Source organism: Podarcis cretensis (genome assembly GCF_951804945.1).
Source record: "Podarcis cretensis genome assembly, chromosome: 11".
NCBI lineage: Eukaryota > Metazoa > Chordata > Lepidosauria > Squamata > Lacertidae > Podarcis > Podarcis cretensis.
Genome location: NC_137180.1, coordinates 66,676,688 through 66,699,794, shown reverse-complemented (window position 1 = coordinate 66,699,794; position 23,107 = coordinate 66,676,688). Strand labels below are relative to the sequence as shown.

General features: G+C 53.5%; 1 protein-coding gene and 1 long non-coding RNA gene across 4 annotated transcripts in view; one reads left to right on the top strand and one right to left on the bottom strand.

Annotated features, from left to right (window-relative positions):
• Positions 1-13,058: 13,058 nt before the first annotated feature.
• The window catches only part of CA9 (carbonic anhydrase 9), a 34,324-nt gene continuing 24,275 nt past the window's right edge, over positions 13,059-23,107 (top strand). For both annotated transcript variants that reach the window (XM_079994624.1, XM_079994623.1), the window contains exons 1-3: positions 13,059-13,219; positions 17,849-17,890; positions 18,654-18,824. In XM_079994624.1, the coding sequence (XP_079850750.1) occupies positions 13,099-13,219; positions 17,849-17,890; positions 18,654-18,824 (334 nt within the window). In that variant the 5' untranslated portion in view covers positions 13,059-13,098. The remainder of the gene's footprint in view (positions 13,220-17,848; positions 17,891-18,653; positions 18,825-23,107) is intronic.
• Positions 15,642-18,657, bottom strand: LOC307226156. 2 transcript variants are annotated; one of them, XR_013843345.1, is made up of 3 exons: positions 18,097-18,657; positions 17,760-17,857; positions 15,642-15,767 (listed from the first exon to the last, which is right to left on the bottom strand). It is a non-coding gene; the product is annotated as an uncharacterized lncRNA (long non-coding RNA). The 2 variants fall into 2 exon arrangements; XR_013843346.1 differs by having other exon boundaries at positions 17,760-17,938; positions 18,488-18,657.

Sequence of the window (23,107 nt, the reverse complement as noted above, 5' to 3'; positions counted from 1 at the left end):
ATAACGAAATGTCATTGGGGGGGGGGACAAGTGGCAAACAATCATTGCATAATACAGACACATGGATCAAATAAAATATGGAGTAACCTTTGATTTATTTTTATCTATTATACAAAATGTATATGCTGTTTAATTGTAACAAAACCTCTAAGTGGTTTACAAGAAATCATTAAAGTCACTTCAGGCATTCAGGATCATTTTGCTGTTTGTCCCTGTGGGGTCAGAGGCGGCAGCAAGTGTTGGGTCTCCTCCTCCTCTGCTTTCTTCCTTTGATCAGTAGCGTTTCTTAACCATCAACTGACCTCAGAGGCTTTTAACTGCATGGCAATGCTGAGGATGAACAAAATTAAGTAATTTTTGCAAGAAAGCCTATTAGCCTAATGAAAATATTTTCAATGTGACAGGCTTTGACATTTTGTGTCATTTTATTTGAACCATTTCAGAAAATACTAAATTCCCTTGCTCAAAAGCATCTTTTACCACTGGGATCAGTGGAATGGTAGTTTTCTAAAATGTGCGACGCTTCTGGGCGTTGCATCCTTATTTGGCACCCAGGGAGCGCCAGGCCAACAGAAGCCACCAGGCCAGCCCTCGCTGCCAATGCTGCTAGGCATGTGCAAACAGGTGTGGAGGGTTCATGGAGCCCATGCACCAGCTCAGTCCTGGGCACTGGAGCCAAGCGGGGGTCCTAGCCACCCATGCAGGATGCCTGGGGATGTGGTGGCAAGGCCAAGCTGGACTCCAGGGCTCAGAGACCCCTGGCAACAGGCAGGGCAGGACAGTGATCCTTGGGGGGGGGTCTGGCTTCCATCCTGTAAAAATCATGTGCCCAGGGCTCTGCTCCCACCCACCCCCACCCCGCTACACCCATGCTTCTGCAGTTTGTGTGAAAATGGCAATCATGTGGATGGATGGGCTATGCCAATCACATGTGCTCCTGGGTTCCTCACCAAAGACTCCTGAGTAAGCCATGGAATATGAGGAGGGGGCTCTGTTCCCCTTCCCAGCCAGGACTAGACCTTTGCTTTCTGATGTGGTTCCTTCTGACCAAGAACCACTCTGGTCACTCTTCTGTCTTCAGCATGTCCTGGAACTGCAGGCAACCACCTCTTGCATTGCCAAACAAGCTCAATGTCCCAGTAACTGCATCATTGCTTGCTTAGCTCCCTATTTTCTGTGCTTATAATCTACCGTATTTTTTGCTCTATAAGACTCACTTTTTCCCTCCTAAAAAGTAAAGGGAAATGTGTGTGCGTCTTATGGAGCGAATGCAGGTTGTGCAGCTATCCCAGAAGCCGGAACAGCAAGAGGGATCGCTGCTTTTGCTGCACAGTGATCCCTCTTGCTATTCTGGCTTCTGGGATTCAGAATATTTTTTTCTTGTTTTCCTCCTCCAAAAACTAGGTGCGTCTTATGGTCTGGTGTGTCTTATAGAGCGAAAAATACGGTATTTTCTTTGCTAAAGTGGTTGTCTTTATCCCCAGGGCTTTCTGAGCCTCTCTTCTAGGCCTTGAAATGCTGCTGAAAGGAGTGAGGTGGTGATGGACTTCAGGGGTGATCCTGGAAACTACGGGCTGCTCAGCTTAATGTATACCATAACTTGAGAAAATTGGTGGAAAGTATTGTTAAGGATAAAATAACTAAGCACATAGAAGAACAAGCCCTACTGAAGCAAAGCCAGCATGGCTTCTGCAAGTCCTGTTCCATTAATCTATTTGGGTTATTTGGGATTGTCAACAAGAATAAAGATAAAAGTGACCTGGCTGACATGGTGCACTTGGACTTTAAAAAACTTAAAAACTTAAAAAAACTTTCAACAAGCCAAAGACTTGTGAGTAAGCTTAGCAGCCATGGACTAAGAGGCAAGGAGGTCCCCTTGTAGATCAGGAATTCGTTCAGTTGCAGAAAGAAGAGAGCAGGAGCAGTGGCAAAGCTGCATGCCCCGGCACTGGGGGCAGAGTGTGCGTCCTGGGGACGAGGTGCTGCCTGTGGGGCCGTGACACCAGGCGCGGTGTGGGGGGGTGCGCAGCACGTGTCCGGGGGGCTGCTGCGATGGTACCTCCCTCCCTGATGGTGCTGGTGCCGGTGCACTCCCCCTGCCCCCCTGTTCCTCTGCCAGTGAGTAGGAATAAATGGACAGTACTCCAAATGGAGAGAAGCAAACAGTGGAGTCCCCAAAGGTAAAAGGTAAAGATAATAGACTACTGGACAGTTAAGTCCAGTCAAAGGCAACTATGGGGTGCAGTGCTCATCTCGCTTTTCAGGCTGAGGGAGCTGGCGTTTGTCCATAGACAGCTTTCCAGGTCATGTGACCAGCATGAGTAAATTGCTACTGGCACACGGAGGACTGTGACAAGTGACAGAGCGCATGGAAACTGGGCGTGTGCTTTTTTACTTGTTCATAAATGAGTAACAGTACTGGAGTCCTGTATCCAGTTCTGAGCAGCACATTTTAAGAAGGATATTGACAAACTGGAATATGTGCAGAGGAGGGCAACCAAGATGATAAAGTGTCTAGAAACCAAGCATTATAAAGAGCAGTTTAAAGAGTTGGGTATGTTTAGCCTTGAAAAGAGGAGACACAACAGCCATCTTCAAATATCTGAAGGGCTGTCACATGGAAGCTGGAATGAGCTTGTTTTCTGCTGTTCTGGAGGGTATAACTCACCAATGGATTCAAGGTACAATAAAGGAGGTTCCAACTAAACATCAGGGAAAACTTTCTGATGGTAATAGCTGTTCAACAGTGGAAGAGACTCCCTCAGGAGATTGTGGACTCTCCTTTCTTGGAGGTTTTTAAGAACATGTTGGATGATCAACTGCCAGGTGGGGCAGACGTAACTGGCCAGGTTGCTCACTGAGGCAGGTTAATCTACCTCTCATTTAAATCAGAACCAGTGAAAGTCTGTGTGAGTGTCTGGAGGCGGTTGGAGGATGGATGGCGCCTAACGGAATGAAGTTGAATCCCAGCAAGACAGAAGACTGTTTCTGAGGGGCAGGGGACTCCCTGGTCCTGAATGGTATAACTGTGTCCTTGAAGTACCAGGTGTGCAGCCTGGGGGTCATTTTGGACTCACAGCTGTCCATGGAGGTGCAGGTCAATTCTGTGTCCGGGGCAGCTGTCTACCAACGCCACCTGGTACGCAGGCTGAGACCCCCACCTGCCTGCAGACTGTCTCTCCAGAGTGGTGCATGCTCTGGTTTTCTCCCACTTGGACTACTGCCATGCGCTCTACGTGGGGCTCCCTTTGAAGGTGACCTGGAAACTACAATTAATCCAGAATGTGGCAGCTAGACTGGTGACTGGAAGTGGCTGCCAGGACCATATAACACTGGTTCTAAAGGATCTTCACTGCCTCACAGGACTTTTCTGAGCACAGTTCAACTTGTTGAAGCTGACTTTTAAATCCCTAAATGGCCTCAGCCCTGTATACTTGAACGAGTGTCTCCACCCCATCTTCCAGCCCAGACACTGAGGTCCAGCTCTGATGATCTTCTGGCAGTTCCCTCACTGAGAGAAGTGAAGTTACAGGGAACCAGGCAGAAGACCTTCTCAGCAATGACACCTTTCCTGTGGAATGGCCTCCCATCAGATTTCAAGGAGATAAAGAACTACACAACTTTTAGAAGACATCTGAAGGCATCCCTGTATCTGGAAGTTCTTAATGTTTGACATTTTATCATTGTTTTTATGTGTTGAAAGCCAGCCAGAGTGGTTGGGGCAATCCAGCCAGATGGTCAGGCTATAAATTATTATTATTATTAACACCAATCATGGCCTGACTGCACTGGTTGCCAATTACTGTATTTTTTGCACCATAACACTCACTTTTTTCCTCCTAAAAAGTAAGGGGAAATGTCTGTGCGTGTTATGGAGGGAATGCCTACGGGTGGCATGCCTACTGATTTTCCTCCTCTAAAAACTATGTGCGTGTTATGGTCAGGTGCGTGTTATAGAGCGAAAAATACGGTAGTTTCTGGGACCAATGCAAAGTGCTGGTTTTGACCTGTAAAGCCATAAGCAGCTCAGGAGCACAATACATCACGGACGGCCCTTCCCATATGAACCCATCCAGACCCTGCAATCATCATCAGAGCCCTTCTTTGTGTGCCTCCTCTATGCAAGGTCTGGAGGGTGGCAACACGTGAATGAACCTTCTGCAGTGGCTCCCATTTGTGGAATACTCCTCCTAGGGAGGTTTGCCTGGCACCTTCGTTACATGTTGTTAGATACCAGGTGAAAACTTTCCTCTATGATCAGGCCTTTAGCTTTTAAGTATCTGTGGCCTTTTAGAAGTGGGTGGGATATTTTTAATGGCTTTCTCTTTCCTCTTGGTTTCCTAGGGTTTGGTGTTTTGTTTTTTTGGTTGGTTGGTAAGTTGTTTTGAACAAGATAAAGTTACTAACAAGTTTAATAAATAATAATAATAATAATAATAATAATAATAATAATAATAATGTGTAGTATGTGAAAACCAAACGTTTATTTTAGGATTGATATGACGACAAATTCCAGGGAGTGGAGTGGGCAGTATTAGTCTTTGCAAGAGAACACAACTATCAGGGGCTCAGGAGCAGAGGCACAGGGGAGAGAGGAAATGGAGAGTGAAGGGGAAGAATCTGAGGGCAGCGTAGGGGAGTATGAGAGTGGCCCGAGAGATTCCATTAGCTTCTCCAGCGAATCAGAAGATTCCCAGAGGGGGGCGCCGACGGCTAGGGCAAGGGGGGTCCCAGGGGGGACACACCAGAAGCAAGGGGCCAGCGGGGACTCCCAAAGCAGCAGCGAGAGATCAGGACCAGCTCCTCCACCAGAGCGTAGTGGGGGGGAAGAGTCCCATGTATCAGGACCAGCTTCTCCTCCAGCAGGGAGAGAAGATGAGTCAGGACTGACCACGCCCCCATCGCAGAGTGAGGGAACGGAGGGGAAGTCAGGTCCAGCTAGCCCCCCCCCGAGGGGGGAAGCAGTGACAGGAGCAGTGTAACGGTTAGGAGGAAGGTTGCCGGCTGGGCGCGCGCGCCAAGTTCAAATGTACAGGCGCGGGGCACAGCAGGTAACCCGGATTGGGAACCAGGTCCTAAAGCCCACCGGAGGGAGGGGGAAGACTCAGGGGACTCAGCGTCAGAAGAGTTTAGAAAGGGCAAGACCCCAGCGGACAGGCGGACCCAGAGGAGGAAAGAGCAAAGGAAGAGGTGGAGCAAGGCTAGAGTCTTAAACTGGTGTCTGGGGGGTGGAGATTCAGACGGAGCTTCAGCGGTCTAGGGTTTAAGACGTAGGGCTGCACGCCGCGGCTTTGAAATCGAAACTGTGTTTCAATAAAGACTTTTGTATATAACAACGGACTGGCGTTGGTCCTTTGTGAGCTGGGACCTCGGGCAGCCCTGACAGTAAGCTCCGTCCACACTGAACCCTCGCAGCGTGAGTTGGCGCAGCGAGGTGCAAAACTTGGTGTTTTGCGAGCTCACGATAATCGGCAAGGATGACTACGGAGGAGAAGGTGAAGCAGCTGCAAGAAGCAGTCTCGGCGCTTTACACAGAAGTAGCAGAGTCCAGAAAGAGAGAGGAAGAAGCAACAGCGCTCTGCCAGGATCTGCAAACCAGGTTGGAACGTTTGGGCAAAGAGGGGATGCCAGGACCCAAGCCGGAGGGAGTTGGCCTCGGGAAGAGGGGGGGCAGCATCGTAGCCCACTTCGACGGGAACCTGCAGCAGTATCCTAACTTCAGAGCAGACATAGTTTACGCGCTCAATTTGCTTCGGAAAGACTTTAGAGATGAGGAGGAGAAAGTAGGCTTCATAATAACTCATCTGCATGGGGAGGCTAAATCGTGGCTGCGCAATTTATGGCGCGAAAATGACCCCGCCCTCAAAGATTCAAACACCTTTATTAAGGCTATGGACAATTGTTTTAAATCAACGGTAGATGTGGATGTCGCCAGGAGGGAAATGCATGGGCTGAAGCAGGGCAAAGCCACTGTGAGACAATATCACTCCCGCTTTTTTGCGTTAGTAAATGAGCTGGGCTGGGAGAAGGACTCCGCTGCCGTCCGGGATCTGTTCTGGGAGGGACTGAATGGAGCTGTGAAAGACGAACTAGTGAGAGGGGAAAGACCCAACAGCACTACAGAAGTCGTCCAAAGAGCGTTGGCGATAGGGGTGCACCTGGAAGAACGTCCTTGGAGCAGGGATGAGGGACGTATGGGGCGCACACAAGCCAGAACAACTCCTTTCCTACCCAGAGAGACAGCGCGTGCGCAGTCCACACCTCCACGGGGAGGGGGAGAAGAGCCGATGGAGATAGGTGGTGCCAGGGCTCAGACAGCAACCAGAGCCCAAACACCAGGAGCAGTCAAGGCGAAGGCTCCTAGAGGGAACAGGAAGTGTTATATCTGCGACAGTGCACAGCACATGGCCAAAGAGTGTCCCCAGAGGCTCCAGAGGCAAACTGCAGCCTCAGCAACAGTAAAGGGAGCAGTTCAGCAGGGGGAACAGCTGCAGGGAAACGACGAAGCCTGGTTGGAGGCAGAGGCACTGGGGCCCAGCCAGGCGAGTCAGTGAAGCAGTCCCCAGAGATTTTACAGCCCACAGACCCCCTCCCGCCCAAACCAGTGGTGCAACTCACAGCATCACTCCAGCTGCCCAATGGACTCACCCTGGAAGTCCCTATTACCATTGACTGTGGTAGTAATGCAGACTTTGTAGGAGTGGATTTCATCAAGCAACATCGCATAGTGCTCCTACCAGCCACGATGCCCCTAAACGTCGTCATGGTCGATGGAAGAGAGCTACTGGGAGGACAGGTGGTACAGCAAACACCGCCAATTGTGATGCAAATTGGAAATCACCGCGAAGTCATCAGCTTCAACGTCACCCACCTGTCGGACACGCCCATAGTGTTGGGCATGAGTTGGCTGGATAGGCACAGCCCAGCATTAGCGTGGTACCAGCGTCAATTAACCTTCTGCTCTTCCTACTGCGCGGAGCACTGCATTCTGACCGGCCAGGAAGTTGAGGGGCAAGAGGATGGACCACAGTTACACTTAGGCATGGTGCAAGCGGTACCCAACAAGTACAAGGCGTTTTTGGAGGTCTTCTGCGAGAAGGAAGCGGACAAGCTGCCTCCCCACAGGCCCTACGACTGCAAGATTGACCTCCTGCCGGGGGCGACGCTGCCGACTGGGAAACTGTATTCCATGTCTGAAGACGAACTGCAGGAACTCAGGGAGTTCATAGATCACAATTTGAAGCGGGGATTCATCCAAGAATCCAAAGCAGTGGGGGGCAGTCCCGTGTTTTTCGTGAAGAAGAAAGACACACCCCAACGGAGGCTGGTAGTTGATTACCGGATCCTCAACTCCAGGACAAAGCCCACAGCATTCCCCATGCCCAAGATCGACGACCTGCTCGCGACAGTGAGGAAGGGACGCATCTTCACCAAGTTGGATCTACGAGGGGCGTACAACCTTATACGCATGCGGGAGTGCGATGAGTGGAAGACGGCCATGTTTACACCTTTAGGCACCTATGAATATCGAGTTATGCCGTTTGGTTTGCAAAATGGCTCCCATTGTTTCCAAGCCTTCATGCACCACGTGTTAGCAGGACTCCTCTACAAGAAGTGCGTCTGCTTCCTAGATGACATCCTGATCTTCTCGGAATCGCAGGAGGCTCACGAGAGAGACGTCAAGGAGATCCTGCAGAGACTACGGGAGCACAGACTTTACGCCAAACTGGAGAAGTGCCAGTTCGACATGACGGAGGTGGATTTCCTGGGCTACAAGCTGTCCGACAAGGGACTTGCCATGGACAGCGCCAAGGTCCGCTCGGTGTTGGACTGGAAGAGCCCGCGCAATCGGAAGGAGGTCCAGAAGTTCGTCGGCTTCGCCAACTTTTATTGCAAGTTCATCAAGGGGTTCACGATGGAGACGGCGGCCATCACGGACACCCTCAGCTCCAAGAAGAAGAAATTCACCTGGATGGACCAGGCGGAGCAGTCCTTTCAGAGACTCAAGCGTCTCTTCGCGTCCGAAGAACAGCTGCTACACGTAAACCCCAGCAAACCAATGAGGGTGGAGACGGACGCCTCGGACAGAGCGGTGGGGGCGATCCTGTTGCAGCAAGATCCGCAAGGGGACTGGAGGCCATGCGCATTCTACTCCAGGAAGCTCAGCAAGTCGGAACAGAACTACACCATCTGGGACAGGGAGTTGCTGGCCATTCATGCAGCCTTCAAGGCGTGGCGGCACTTCCTCATCGGAGCCAAGCACACAGTGCAAGTCCGCACGGACCATAAGAACCTGGAGTACTGGCGCACGGCGAGGTTCCTGAACCAGAGACACATCCGCTGGGTGGAGTTCTTTGTGGATTTCGACTTCCGGATAGAATACATCCCGGGAGACAACAACGTCATGGCGGATGCACTGTCCAGGAAGCCGCAGTATCTGGAGGAAGCAGCACCGGTGGCAGCCAAACACATTTTCGCACCGAAGGCGTGGGCGTGCGCCTCAGCCACCGTGGACCTGGACGCGGTACGTCGCGCGCTGCAGACGGATTCATTTGCACAATCCAAGATGGAGGAGGTGCGAAGCGGAGCAGCGAAGGATGACGAGTTCCAGATACGCGACGGACTGCTCATCCGCAAAGGGGCCCTCTACGTGCCGGGAGACGACCTCCGCGCGAAAGTACTGCAGCAGTTACACGACGCGCCCAGCGCCGGGCACTTCGGCAAGGACAAGACGGCGGAAATAGTAGCCAGAGACTTTTGGTGGCCCAAGATGAGGGGAGAAGTCGTGGATTACGTCACTAGGTGTGACACATGCCAGAGGGCCAAACCAGTACACAGACCGCCGGCGGGACTGCTGGAACCACTGCAGACGCCGCTAGAGCCGTGGGAGAAAGTGGCCCTGGACTTTGTCACAGATCTGCCCAGCTCGCGGGGCAAAACAGCGGTACTCATGGTCATAGACCTGTTCGCCAAGATGGCGCACTTCATTCCTTGCGTGAAGGTGGCCACAGCGGAACAGACAGCCAAGCTGTTCATAGATCACGTGTTCAAGGTCCACGGCTTGCCGCGGTGCATCCTGTCCGACCGGGGTCGCCAATTCATCTCGAGCTTCTGGCAGAAGCTGCTAGGCATCCTGAACATCAAGATCAACTTAGCGTCGGCACGACACCCGCAGACCAACGGACAAGCGGAGAGGGTCAACACCATCATGCAGCAGTACCTGAGATGCTACGTGAATCAACAGCCCTCGACCTGGGTGGACTACCTACCGCTGGCCGAGTTTGCCTACAACAACACTAAGCACGTGTCCACGGGGGTGACACCGTTCTTCGCCAACAATGGGCGGCATCCCAGAACCTTCCCGGGATTAGAGAAAGTGGGGGAGGGGGAGACACAGGGAGCAGAGGCCTTGGCAGCGGAATTACAGGAGGTCCACGAGCAACTCCGAAGGCACTTAGAACTAGCAAAACACGCCTACAAAGTACAGGCAGACAGGCACAGGAGAGTCGGGGAAGACATCCAAGTGGGGGACTGGGTCTGGTTAGCAGCCCAGGCAGTGCCGGCCAGAACGTTAGCCAAGAAGAAGCTCGGACACAAGCAGCTAGGGCCTTACCAAGTCGAGGCACAAATCAATCCGGTAGCCTTCCGGTTGACATTCCTGGAGGGCTCCAGAATGCACCCGGTCTTTCATAGGTCAGTGCTTACACCATACAAGGAACCCCACAGGTTTCAGGTGCCAGGGAACGCACCAGACCCACCCCGCAAATCGCCAACAAGGGGGGGGTCACCGAGGGCGGCGCCACTCAACGAGGTCACAGAGATTTTAGACTTGAGATGGGGGGAAGAGGGGGTTGAATATCTCCTAGCCAGGGAAGGTACCCCGGCCAGCGCCAACAGGTGGGTACCGTACTATGCTGTGGAGGAGCACTACCTCAAAGACGAGTTCCATGCGCTCTTCCCACACAGACCTATGCCGGCGGATTTTTTCGACGACTATCTTTTCACACCCACACTTTCAGCCAGCACGTTCCAGGGGTTCTCATCAGCTGAGGAAACGGCGCCAGAAACCAGCTCCCCAGAGGGATCGCTCTCGGGGTTTGCCACAGACCGCTCTTACTGGTGGGACAATCAACCAGAGGTGGGGTGGAGCAGGGAACTGCTGAGGGGGCCCTTACACGCAGCATCACCCAAGGCAACAGGGGGAGAGAGGGACATGGACGCGTTGGGGGAGGATCCTGGGTTCGAGCACAGCTGCAGAGAGATGGAAGCAGAGGAGATTGACGTCGACGAGCCCATTACGGACTGGCCAGATCCAGCTGGCGGGCTGCACACCAGGGGGGAAGAACTGTATCCCGCACTCACCCCCACAGCATTGGAGCACCCGGAAACCGCACCCGAAGAGGGGGAGGGGGAAGGGGGGCTTCGAGGGGGGGATGGATGTCAGGGGCTCAGGAGCAGAGGCACAGGGGAGAGAGGAAATGGAGAGCGAAGGGGAAGAATCTGAGGGCAGCGTAGGGGAGTATGAGAGTGGCCCGAGAGATTCCATAAGCTTCTCCAACGAATCAGAAGATTCCCAGAGGGGGGCGCCGACAGCCAGGGTAAGGGGGGTCCCAGGGGACACACACCAGAAGCAAGGGGCCAGTGGGGACTCCCAAAGCAGCAGCGAGAGATCAGGACCGGCTCCTCCACCAGAGCGTAGTGGGGGGGAAGAATCTCATGTATCAGGACCAGCTTCTCCTCCAGCAGGGAGAGAAGATGAATCAGGGCTGGCCACGCCTCCATCGCAGAGTGAGGGAACGGAGGGGAAGTCAGGTCCAGCTAGCCTCTCTGAAGGGGGAAGCAGTGACAGGAGCAGTGTAACGGTTAGGAGGAAGGTTGCCGGCTGGGCGCGCGCGCCAAGTTCAAATGTACAGGCGCGGGGCACAGCAGGTAACCCGGATTGGGAACCAGGTCCTAAAGCCCGCCGGAGGGAGGGGGAAGACTCAGGGGACTCAGCGTCAGAAGAGTCTAGAAAGGGCAAGGCCCCAGCGGACAGGCGGACCCAGAGGAGGAAAGAGCAAAGGAAGAGGTGGAGCAAGGCTAGAGTCTTAAACTGGTGTCTGGGGGGTGGAGATTCAGACGGAGCTTCAGCGGTCTAGGGTTTAAGACGTAGGGCTGCACGCCGCGGCTTTGAAATCGAAACTGTGTTTCAATAAAGACTTTTGTATATAACAACGGACTGGCGTTGGTCCTTTGTGAGCTGGGACCTCGGGCAGCCCTGACAACAACAAAGGGTCTTATGCCACAACAAACCTTAGTAATAATAATAATAATAATAATAATAATAATAATAATAATAATAATTTATTATTTATACCCCGCCCATCTGGCTGGGCCTCCCCAGCCACTCTGGGCGGCTTCCAAAAGAATATTAAAATACTATGATACATCAAACATTAAAAGCATCCCTGAACAGGGCTGCCTTCAGATGTCTTCTAAAAGTCTGGTAGTTGTTGTTCTCTTTGACATCTGGTGGGAGGGCATTCCACAAGGAGGGCACCACTACCGAAAAGGCCCTCTGCCTGGTTCCCTGTAACTTGGCTTCTCGCAGTGAGGGAACCGCCAGAAGGCCCTTGGTGCTGGACCTCAGTGTCCGGGTAGAACGATGGGGGTGGAGACGCCGTTTAGGGCTTTAAAGGTCAGCACCAACACTTTGAATTGTGCTCGGAAACGTACTGGGAGCCAATGTAGGTCTTTCAAGACCGGTGTTATATGGTCTCGGTGGCCGCTCCCTGTCACCAGTCTGGCTGCTGCGTTCTGGATTAGTTGTAGTTTCCGGGTCACCTTCAAAGGTAGCCCCACGTAGAGTGCATTGCAGTAATCCAAGCGGGAGATAACCAGAGCATGCACCACTCTGGCGAGGCAGTCCACAGGCAGATAGGGTCTCAGCCTGCGTACCAGATGGAGCTGGTACACAGCTGCCCTGGACACGGATTTAACCTGTGCCTCCATGGACAGCTGTGAGTCCAAAATGACTCCCAGGCTGCGCACCTGGTCCTTCAGGGGCACAGTTACCCCATTCAGGACCAGGGAGTCCTCCACACCTGCCCGCCTCCTGTCCCCCAGAAACAGTACTTCTGTCTTGTCAGGATTCAATCTCAATCTGTTAGCCGCCATCCATCCTCCAACCACCTCCAGACACTCACACAGGTCTTCAAGCTGCTCCAAGACTCTCTGTTTGGTTAGCGAGAGGTGGAGATCCTGCATGATTTGCACTCCAAAATATGGAGGTGTGGCAGCATTCACAGGTGAACATTCTCACCTGCCCTCTTGCATTGGGATGTGGTCACCTTCCCTCTTACACCATTTCCAAGGCTTGAAAGGAGACCTGCTGTTGCAGCTCCTTCTGAGGTCAGTTTGGGAGCTGAGTCTCTACCCCACAGGATCAGTGCACCTGAGAATCCTCCTCAGCTGCTGGGACCTCACCACTGAATGACCCCACTGGTTCTGGCAGGCAGGCAGCTCCAAACCACCCATTAAAGTAGGAGCATTGGAGGCTGCTGCCTAGCTCACTACTGTCTACTCTGACTGGCAGCTGCAGTTCCCCAGAGTTTCAGGTAGGAACCCTTTCCTTTGCCCTAGCTGGAGATAGTGCCAGCCAGGAATTGAACCTGCAACCTTCTGCATGCAAAGCAGGCAAATGCTCTGCAACTGAGCTAAGCTTCTTTGGTGCCCCACAATGCAGCAGAGCAATGCTCTATTGGACACTCTGGGTCATTGTGGGTAATTTAGACTGGTGGCTACCAAGCTCCGAAGGGGCCTTTAAGACAAAGAGAGGCTCTGTAGGAGCAGCTGAGAGGAGTAAGCCGGCGACCATGGCCGAGGGTGTCCTGGCGAGCGCTGGGAAGAACGGCAGAGCTCCCAGGCTCAGCCGGGAGATAGTCCCCCAGAGCCAGGAGCCAGGAGGGGGCGCTTTCAGCCCGCGGGGCTCCCCGGAGGAGGCGGCGGTAGCAGCGACAGATCCTGGCTATAAAAGGGCGCGCCCGCCCCGTCGGCCGTCCTGAGCGCCTGCCGGTCCCACTCGGCCAGGCGTGGAGGGAGCAGCGTGCAGCGAGGACCATGCGCGGCCGGGACTGGCGAGGGCTGCCCCGCAGCCGCCTCCTCCTGCTGGCAGCCCTGCTCGCCTGGGCCGCCGCCGATGCCCACGAAGAGGACGCGGAGGGGCCCCACTCGGAGGCAGGTGGGTCAACAGTGCGGCTGAAGCCCCCAGATCCGCCCCCCCATCCCCGTGTAGACAAGGTAGAGCCGCCGATCTTCCGAGGGACCCACAAGGGAGGCCCCGCCCCGGGGGCAAGTGCATCTCCCCCCGGGATGGAGGGCGCGTGGAGAAGGGAGAGCCGCTCCGTCAGGGACCGCCACGCGTGCCGCTGCTGCTCTGGTGCCGTCCTCCGGCTCCAACCTCGCCTTTACTCCCGGGGCCGGAGCCGGAGGACACCCCTGGAGGGGCCGAGAATGCCGACGCGACCTCCAGGCGCCGGCGGAAGAGGATGCCTCTGAACATGCTCAGAGTGCCCTTCGCTCTCTGCTCCCTCCCAGCCGGTTCGACTTCTCAGCGGGAAAGGAAAGTGCCTCCCGGGACTCCATCCTGCTCTCGCTTTATCACCTGGGTACCAGCGGCCCCCACGCCGCGCCCAGAGCAGCGCAGCAACGCGGCCGGCCAGGAGTGAACAAAAGGGGGCGAGGGGAGGCGCGGATGCTGGTCTGTTTAGCTGGCTTGGCTTGCGGGGTCCGGAGGATCCTGATCGGGAGAGAATCTCGGTGGGAGTCCCCCCCCCTTGGGGTCCTGGTAGTCCCGCTCCAGCTGTGGAGGCGCCCCGACGCGCCTCTCCGCCTCCCTCCCTCCAGAGGCATCTCCCCCCCCCCCATTCCCGCCTTCTCCGACGGGCCCCCGGCCTGAGGCCTCTGTGAACAATGGCTGGGGGAGAGAGGGGGGAGGTGGTCTAGTTTGGGGAGCCGGATAGGCAAAGACTGGCCCACGTCCCCCCGGCAGCCCCCTCCCTTTCCCGCGGGGCTTTCTGGGCTTTCTGCTTGTGCCATCCTCAAGTCAAGGAACAAAGTTAGTCGGGCCCCGGGGAGGGGCCCTTTGGCGGTGCGGCACCCCCTCCCCGCCCGGCGCTGCTGCCCCCGAGGCTTCTTTCTCTTGAGCCCCGGACAAGAGGCAGCCGGGCTGTGCCGAGGCTCCCAGAGGAGCTCGACTGAAAAGTTCTCGGCTTCTTTTTCAACACTGGGAGCTCCTCTGTCCTCCCCTCCAGCCTGCTCCTTATGGTAAGGGGGCGGACCGCAGCTGCTTGTCTTGTGAGGAGCTGAGCAGCATCCTTGACGCTGTTGCTCTTGCCTAGCTCAAAGCCATTCCATTTCAGGTGAGGCCACGGCTCTCCCCACTGAATTATCCTTTTAAACTAAGCAGCAAAGCACTGGGAGAATTGCCTTAATCAGTGCAGGAGGAGGAGGTGGAATGATGGGGTCCAGGCAGAGGAAATGGGGGCTGAGCAAGGACGAGAAATGGGAGGTGGGAGTCTTTGGGGTGGAATCGCCAGAGACCACTCTGGCTCTAGCAAATGGTCTCTGCTCCCTACTGGGCAAGCCGCCTCTATCTCTTCCACCTCTCCTTGGTCACCTGGTGGGAAAGGCTGAGCCCTTGTTCTGGGAGGAGCACAAGGAAGGGGATTTAGTGCCTCTCTTGCTCTGAGCTTTTGGGGAGTGCCCAAAACAGCAAAGTCTCCCCAGAAAGTGAAACTGAAGAAAACTACATTATGCTACCGTTTCTGCACAAACCTTTTGCTTTTGTTTCCTGCATTTAGCCCAGACCTCCCACAATCCACCTTGTACCTAACTTGCTCATGTTAGCAGTCAATGGCCTCTCTGGTTGGTATGAGAGGAAGCAGACTGCATCTTTTGCATTATTTGGGGCAGTTCCAGGAGGCCTTGGGGTGCACTGGCAGCTTCACCCTAGAACCTGCGGTGGGCCTCATGGTGGCTTAAGGCCTGCTGAGCAAGGCTTAAAGAGGCACCTGCAGTCCACTCTTGGAACCACTGAAAGACACCAGCACCCGTCTCTTTAGCAGGCTCAGCCACATCTATGTGGGGCTTGTGGGAAGAGAGACACTGGCCACCTGAGGGGCCTGGCATGTGTGTACACCCTTGGGGTGGGTGGGCAGGGAGGAAGCACATTACAGTCTGTGCCACCAGCATGGGCGGGGGAGGGGGGACTTGCAGGAATCTGGCCCACTCCCAGCCCATCAGGCACATGAACTCCTGGCCCAAGTTGCCAGGAGGGGATTATTATGTGTGGCATAAGTTGTTCTGAACGGAAAAATGTTTTTCAGGAAATTTCATTAATTACATCTCAGGGTGTTCCATTTTCTTCCGCATTAGCTATGCTTTAATTTATAAATGGAAGAAATTGAACAGTTAAAAAGCAAAGAGCTTGTAACATGTCTTTTACCAGCAGCACATACAGCCATAGCCAGAAACTGGAAAACTTAAATTCTCCAGATATGAACCAGTGAGATAATATTGTTTGGCAAACAGCCTTACTGGGGAAGCACTATCACACAATTAAGTGTCATGTGGACAAAACAAAAAGCACCTGACAATTTCCATGAAATCTGGCATTATTTTATTGTATATACAAATAATGAAGCAAGGGTCTGGGAAGAACCTCCAGTTCAGGGTGCAGTTGGCTTGTATAGACCAGAGGTGTTTGTTTGTTTCCCACCAGCCATATCCTGTAACAAAGGAAGTAAAGAAGTTAATGATATAGTGTATTATAATTTGTTTGGTATTATGGCAGCCCTGTATCTGGATGTCTTTAATGTTTGATGTTTATTATATTTTTATATGTGTTGGAAGCTGCCCAGAGTGGCTGGGGAAATTATTACTACTACTGCTACACCATGAGAGAGAGAGAGAGGAAGAGAGAGGATGAGCTCTTAGATCCTAATGACTTTTATTTATTTAGCTTTTGTATGCCTGAGAAACTTGCTTTTTCCCTTTTTGTATTGGTTACTGTTTGGAAATCCATTAAAAACTATTTGGTGGGGGAAGTTGTTCTGAGCAGGAGGTTGCAGAGGAAACACTCCAGCAAAGTAGCTGCCAAGGAGGGGGGCTGAAGGCCCACCTGGCCCACCCATCCTTTTTAGGTGTTGATTTTATTAGAGCTTTCATCTTTTCACAGTAAAATGGTTCAGTCCCTTCTGCCACTGGAGCCTCCACTCATCCCCCAACCCCATCATCTTTTTGCAATAATATTTTCATTTCTGCTTTGGAGTCCTTGGCACATTCTAGTGCTCAGCTTTGCTTAATCCTCCCTCTTTCTAGAGGAAATGCCTCAGGTGGTTTCAGTGCCACCTCCCAGATGATGTTATTGTTCCTTCTTACATCCCCAAGTCTGAATGCAGGTGGGGGAAAGGCCAGAGTAGGGTGGTTAGGAGTCCAATGAATAGGGCTTGGAGGGACTCTCTACTTGAGACCCCAGAGACTCAGTGCTGCCAGTCAATGTGGACAACACTGGCCTAGATGGACCCAAGGATGTGACTCAGTATAAGGCAGCCTCCTGTGCTGTGTGCTAGAGGTTTCAATAGGGACAGTCCAGGGTCTTTTGCTTCCAGGGGCAGCTGCATCCATCTGCCTAAGGGTAGGGCTACCCTCTGTCCCAGGTCCAGTCCCCCATGTCATCTCCAGGTAGGAATGGGAAAGAGCCACCTGCTAGTCAGTGGAGGCAATGCTGAGCTGGGGGGGTGCAGGAAATAGAAGGCAGTTTTCTCTGCAACAGAGGGCACACCTGTTGATCAGAACAGACTCTCAAAACTGGGCAACTGTGTTCAAGTCTTGTACCTGGCCTTCCTCTTGGTTTCTAAGGGTTTGGCATGTGGGGAACATGTGGGTCAAGGGCAAGTAGGGTGTCTGTGAAGCTCCAGGAGCAGCAGATTTCCAAAGGGCAAAAGATGGTGTTGCAGATAGTGCAGGGCTAAGAGCGGGGTCTTCCCTGCTTGATCTGGGAGTGGGCACAGCCCAGAGTTTTCTTTGCAGTCATGCAGGAGATTAGGAAGGAACCGCCATCTAAACAGAGGGCCCTGAACTAAGAACTGAAAGTGCTTATTGGGACAAGTGCCCCAAACAGCTTCATGGGAGGGGGCCCCAGTGCCTGAGTGCTTGCCCAGAAGCCCTCCAGGGGAAATCTCAGCTCAGTCGTGGACCCAAGAGGGGAATTTTCGCAAGAATCTCTCCCTCCCATTGTTCCTTCAGCAGGACAAGAATAATCCTGTTGGACTACTTTCAGCATGAGAAAAGAGCCATAAAAGGCTCCCATATATTCTTCCACTTGCCTCTCCTGCAATACATTGACACCAAGTTCTGCCGCCCTCATGAGGCTGCCTGGCTGGCTATGGGGACCTGGCCTCCCCATCACCATAGAAATGGAGCCAGGTGTGGAGTGCACCTGAGCAGGGGAGGGGGAAGGGCAGGGAGGGAGGAGCAGCCACTCACCTCTCTTCTCTGGACCACCTGGCCTCCCTTTGGAGGCAAGCAGGATTATACCTGGCCTAGGTAGGTAGGTAACTTGGTTGGTAGCCAAGCTGCCTTACCAGGTAGGGACTGGTAGACTCCTGCCCCTCTCCCACCTCTGCCATGCAGTGGGGTTGCATGGGATGGGAGTTGAGGACCCTTTCCCAGGATCATGCCTGACCCAGTAATATCCCCTTCATCCACCAGAGGCTCACCAGGAGGATGGGAGCCGGTAAAGCAGCTGTTGAGCCTTGCTGGAGAACCTCCAGACTTCCTGATCCCTGGCTTTCCTTTCTCTTTCCAGGTCTTCCTCCTGGCCATGGAAACAGTCACTGGAGCTATGCAGGTAAAGGCTGGTGGTGAAGGCTGCCCCCTCCCTCTCTCCTCTAGGCTTCTGGCCAGAAAACAGACGCTGTGGGGCTTAATGATTAGCCAGCTCCCTGCTCCCTCCCTTTCATGCAGAGCCAGCTGCCCTGCTCTCCATGGGCCTGATCAGCACCACCCCAAGGCCTGCATGGGTGGGTCTGGCTAAATGAGAGTGGGGGCAAAGACCTCTTGCCAGTCAGTCCTGTTGGTCCCCCAGCTCAGTCGGGCACAGCGATGGACCTGGAGTCCTCTGCAGCCGCAGAACAGGTGCCACCATCTCCCGTGAGGCTGGGCCCCCAGGGCCTCCTTCTGTGGCTCTGGCGCTCCTTGGCCCCCTCCTCCCCCAGCAGGAAGCTCAGGTGCCTCTGCTGGCACTTTGCCCTGTGGGAACCGGCTGCTTCTGAGATTCAGCCGGTTTGCCTTGGGGAGGAGAGCAACCTTGGCACGTGCCCTTGAAGGCCTGGCTCAGCGCGGAGGTGTGTGGGGCCCAGCTGGGGGGGGGGAGTGATAGCAGGGAAGCAGGCGCCAGGAAGGCACTTTGCAATAAGGGCAAGACAGGAGAAGTTGAGCCTCTTGCCTCTCATCTCTGGGGTCCTTGATGGCCTCTTAGTTTATCCCCCAACAACATCAGGATGAGAGTGAAGGGCTTGCTCAAGGTCAACCTCATCAACCCCCAAGATGGGCCCCAAGCAGCTAGAAGGAAAAACCCCTCCCCTCCCCTGATGCCTGCCCTCCTCTTTCAGACAAGGCAGAGTGGGCCTCTGATTTCCCCCACTGCGGGGGCCACATGCAGTCCCCCATCAACATTGAGACGGGGGCCGCCCTCTTCAGTCCCCAGCTGGAGCCCATCCTCCTGCCTGACTACAGCCTGCCTCCCAGGGAGATGCTCCGCCTCCAGAACAATGGACACACAGGTGAGATCCCTACCTGCCCATGCCCAGCCACACCCAGGAAGCACCAGTGGGCAGGGAGGCGTTGGCACATCAACCGTTTGGGATTTTCATGAGGCTGGCCAGGGGCACCCTCACAGGTTGGCACGGCTTCCAATTATGGCGAAGTCCAGGCAGCCTTTGGCAGGTGGAGCTGCTTCTCTGTTGATGTTCCAGTTCTGCATTGTTATGGTTCTCCTCCCCCCGGCCAGGGGGAAGCCCCCAGGGGACTTCATATCTGAACCTAGATTCAAACCTGTGGCTGTCATGCTGCACTCCAACCCTTCTTATTATTCAATGGTTTATTCACTTAAAATGTTTCCCAGCCCTTTCCTTAAAGCGCCTGTCCAAGGGGGCTTGCAACAGTCAACATTTACAAAAGGATCAACAGCACACACAAAAAGAAAAACTTCCATTTCCTCCCCATCCCCCACTTTCCCAAGATAAAAAAACCAATAAAGATATTCAGCCAAGCAATTAAAACATTTTCCACAGCTCAGCAACCCACAGTCTGAGCCAGAGGGCATTTCTCAAGGACAGGCTGGTCATAAGAGAAACTTCAACGCCTCCCCAAAGGTGAACAGGCGGCCGAGTCTGCTTCAGAACCACCAGCAGGGAGTTCCAAAGGCATGGGAGCCACCACAGGGAAGGTCCTCTCTCTCATGGACACCAACAGCGCTGAGCTAGGAGTTGGGCGCATGCAGAGGGCTTCAGCCCATGGGAAGGCTGATAGTGTGTGCTGGAGGCAGTCCATTAGATAACTTGGGCCCAAACGGTTTACAGCTTTAAAGGCTAAAGCCATCACTTTAAATTGGGCTCAGAAATGTACCAGAAGGCAGGACAGAGCCAGGACAGCAGAAAGAGTTACAGTAGCTGACCACTTCTCTTCCTCGTCAAAGATCTAGTCAGAGGTGGACTTTGGTCTTTCAAATTTCAGCAGCCCCCAATGCAAGGCCAAAATTTGGGGAGCCCCCAACTGAATGATGGAGGGGGGGGGTTCCTGCAACATGTGACACCCCCTTAGTTTGGCATCCAGTGCGGGAAAATTGGTGGCACTGCCCTAAAACCACCTCTTCTCTAGTGGCCACATTTGGGACCAGGTGATGTTTTCAAGCTGCTTTTCAGAGCAACCCTATGCAGAGCACATTGCAGTAGTTAAGCCTGGATGTGACTCTGGTGTAGGTCAGTTTCTAGGTCAGACCTTTCTAGGTGGGCTGAAGCTGATGCACAGTGCTTCTTCACCTGTCAGCCAAGCTGCATGTGGGATATAGAAAAGGCAGGATCTAGCCCAGAGCTGTTCCCCTGCACCAGCTGAGGATACCAACAGCCTTCCTGGGATAAGGAGGTGGGGGAAAGAGGCAGAGCAAAATGTCATACTGAGGATGCTGCACCACAAACCTTGGGATGACAGCCTCCCAGCAGTTCATGTAGAAGTTGAAAAGCATAGATGTGGACCCCTAAGCTAGGGGGCATGGGGCAGAGCAAATGCCTCCTCCTCAGGCTCCATCATTCTGAAAAGGCTCGTCCTGAAAGGGCTGGGACCTTGTGAAGCCAAATCCCAGTCCAGACAGCTGACCAGAAAGTTGCTGTGATTGAGGGTATCGAAACCACTAAGAGGTGAAGGAGAGACAACAGGAGTGCCCCTTGTCCCCCCTTCATCCTTTGCCATAAGTCGTCCATCAGGACCAGAAAAGTGGTTTCATAGCATTACGAGGCCTGAGCTGGAATGGATCCAAATAATCAGCATCATGCGAGGCCACCTGGAACTGAGAGACCTTCAGCCCCTTGCGCCAAAATGACACATTTGAGAGCAGATGGTGGCTTTTGATACTTCTGGTGTGTCTCAGGGAGGTGGGACACTGTGCTTCAGTGATTCCACTCTTACTGCTGGGTCCGTTTACATGGTAGTCATGGGAGGCTACAGTTCAGTGCCATGTGAGTTGCCCTGTGGTGTCCCAAAGGGTTCCATCTTGTTCCCTGTGGACTTTAACATCTATATAAAGCTTCTGGGAGAGTCAGAGTGGAGATGACACCCAGCTCTATCTCTCTGCTCCATCTGAATCAGGAGAGGCAGCTGAGGTTTTAGAGCAGGGCCTGGAGGCAGAGAAGGGCTAATAAACTAAAGCTGAACCCGGAAATGACCAGTATTATGTGTCCTGGGTTCTCACATCTGAGAGGTAGGGAGGCAGCCTGCCCTAGATGGGGAAGGAGCAGGCTTGCAGCTTGGTGGGACTCCTGGATTCAACAGCATCCCAGAGGCTAAAGCCTTGATGTCTCCTGCCATCTTGCCCCAATTTGCTTTGTGCTGCTAGTTTCAAGGGTGTCTGGCTGACTGGTCGGCAGGCAGAAGAAGGAGCAGGTGGTGTGAGCAGGACGGTGCTCCCAATGTAGGGAAATCTCTCTGGTTGTCTTGTGCTTTCGCCCTTCTACCCACCTTCCTCCAGCCCTCTTCTCCTCCTCCTCTTTTTTGCTGGGCCAAGCAGAATTATTCTTGTAATCTCCGCACAGAAGAAAGGACTTTTGGAGCTCTCCAAGGATCAGCTCCACTCATTTGCAAAGTCTTCCTCTGTTCAATGTGAGTCATATGGGAGGAGGGAGGATAAGGGCTCCCCCCTCATTACTCTCCCATAGGCAGCAGGGAGCCTCTTGAACTCCCGGGGGCTGCCTGTGCACTCTGGAGCCCTGGTCGTCCCCGTCCCCCGTCTCCCCCCCCCCCCCGAGCTCTAAAATGCATGAAGAGCCAACAGGATCCGCAGAGTCTCCCTGCTCAAAGTGGCTGGACCCTCTGCCTCTTGGAGGACAACCAGGAAGGCGAGGGAGGGTGTTGGCCAAGCAGGTTCATCCTCTGCATGATTAATATCTCAAGGGCAAATCCAGCTTTGAATGGGGCTCTCGTGTTTTACTGCAGATACTCAGATGACTGATAATACCTTTTTGCAAAAGCAGCAGTGGGGGGAGGGAGGTTGAGGCACCTTAGAAACTAGTGAATGCATAGAAGCAGAAATACATTTTTGTGGAATCAAGCCTCTAGATGCACCTGATAGACTCCAACCTTCAAAAGCTTCTTCTGTTGTGTATCTGTTTGCCTGAGGAGCCTAAAGACTCAGTGCCAGCAAAGTGTCTTTAATGCTCGTCCAGTAGGCAATAGAGAAAGTGAGCCCAAGGAGCAGGCAGGTCTCACTGGGGCTCAATTGCCCCAAAGGCCTCCCCCCAGTCCTCTGGCCGTCCTGACCATGCCCTGAACGCAGACTGTCCTGCCTCACCAGGCTGTTGTGAAGACAAGGAAGAGAGGGCTGGCTGGGCACTTTCGGCAAGGCGCTTCTCGGATGTAGGATGACTGTAGGGCTGGAATAACTGCCATTTGAGGAGAAACATAAACAGCCCATGCTCCAGGAAGTGGAGAGGGCAGGATACCTGAGCTCATGAATCATTTCTCTTCTTTTATAATACGAAAGTGTAAAGGAAGCTCAGTGAGAGGAATCGGCTGCAGGTGTAAAGCCAGTCAGGGGGCGGTGGCCGCTTTTCCACACGCAAAAAGGTCATGGAAAATAAAGAGAGGCAAAATGATTATGGTGGATGCAGCAACCGCACAAAGGGCCTTTTGACGACTCAAGGGGCATTGTGGGAGAAAGCAGGACTGAGCATGTGCAGAAAGGGGGGGGGAGTCACAAATGCCTCAGGAAGAGTGAGCAAAAGTGTTTTTGCAAGTGGGTGGAGGGAGCCTGGAGTAAGTCTCTTTTGTCAGATCACGAGGGGACGTCTGCTGGAACCCAGGCAGAAACCCTGTCTGTGGGTCCTGGTGGAGTGCCAGGAAGGGCAGCAGTGGGGGGTGGAGCTGAAGGTTCCAGTGGGCAGAGCTGACTCCTGGTCTGGTCTCCTCATCCTCCCCATCACGAAGACCGCTGAGCTGCAATCCTTTACGTGGCAGGAGGAAGCGCCATTGAGCTCAATGGGATTGATGTCTAATTCATGTACAGTGGTACCTTGGGTTAAGAACTTAATTCGTTCTGGAGGTCCGTTCTTAACCTGAAACTGTTCTTAACCTGAAGCACCACTTTAGCTAATGGGGCCTCCTGCTGCTGCCGCGCGATTTCTGTTCTCATCCTGAAGTAAAGTTCTTAACCCAAGGTACTATTTCTGGGTTAGCGGAGTCTGTAACCTGAAGCGTCTAAAACCCGAAGTACCACTGTATTTAGGCAGCCTCTAGACCCCCTTGCACAGACCACAGTGTCATTTACAATAAAGCAACTAAAGAAGGCCACACAAAA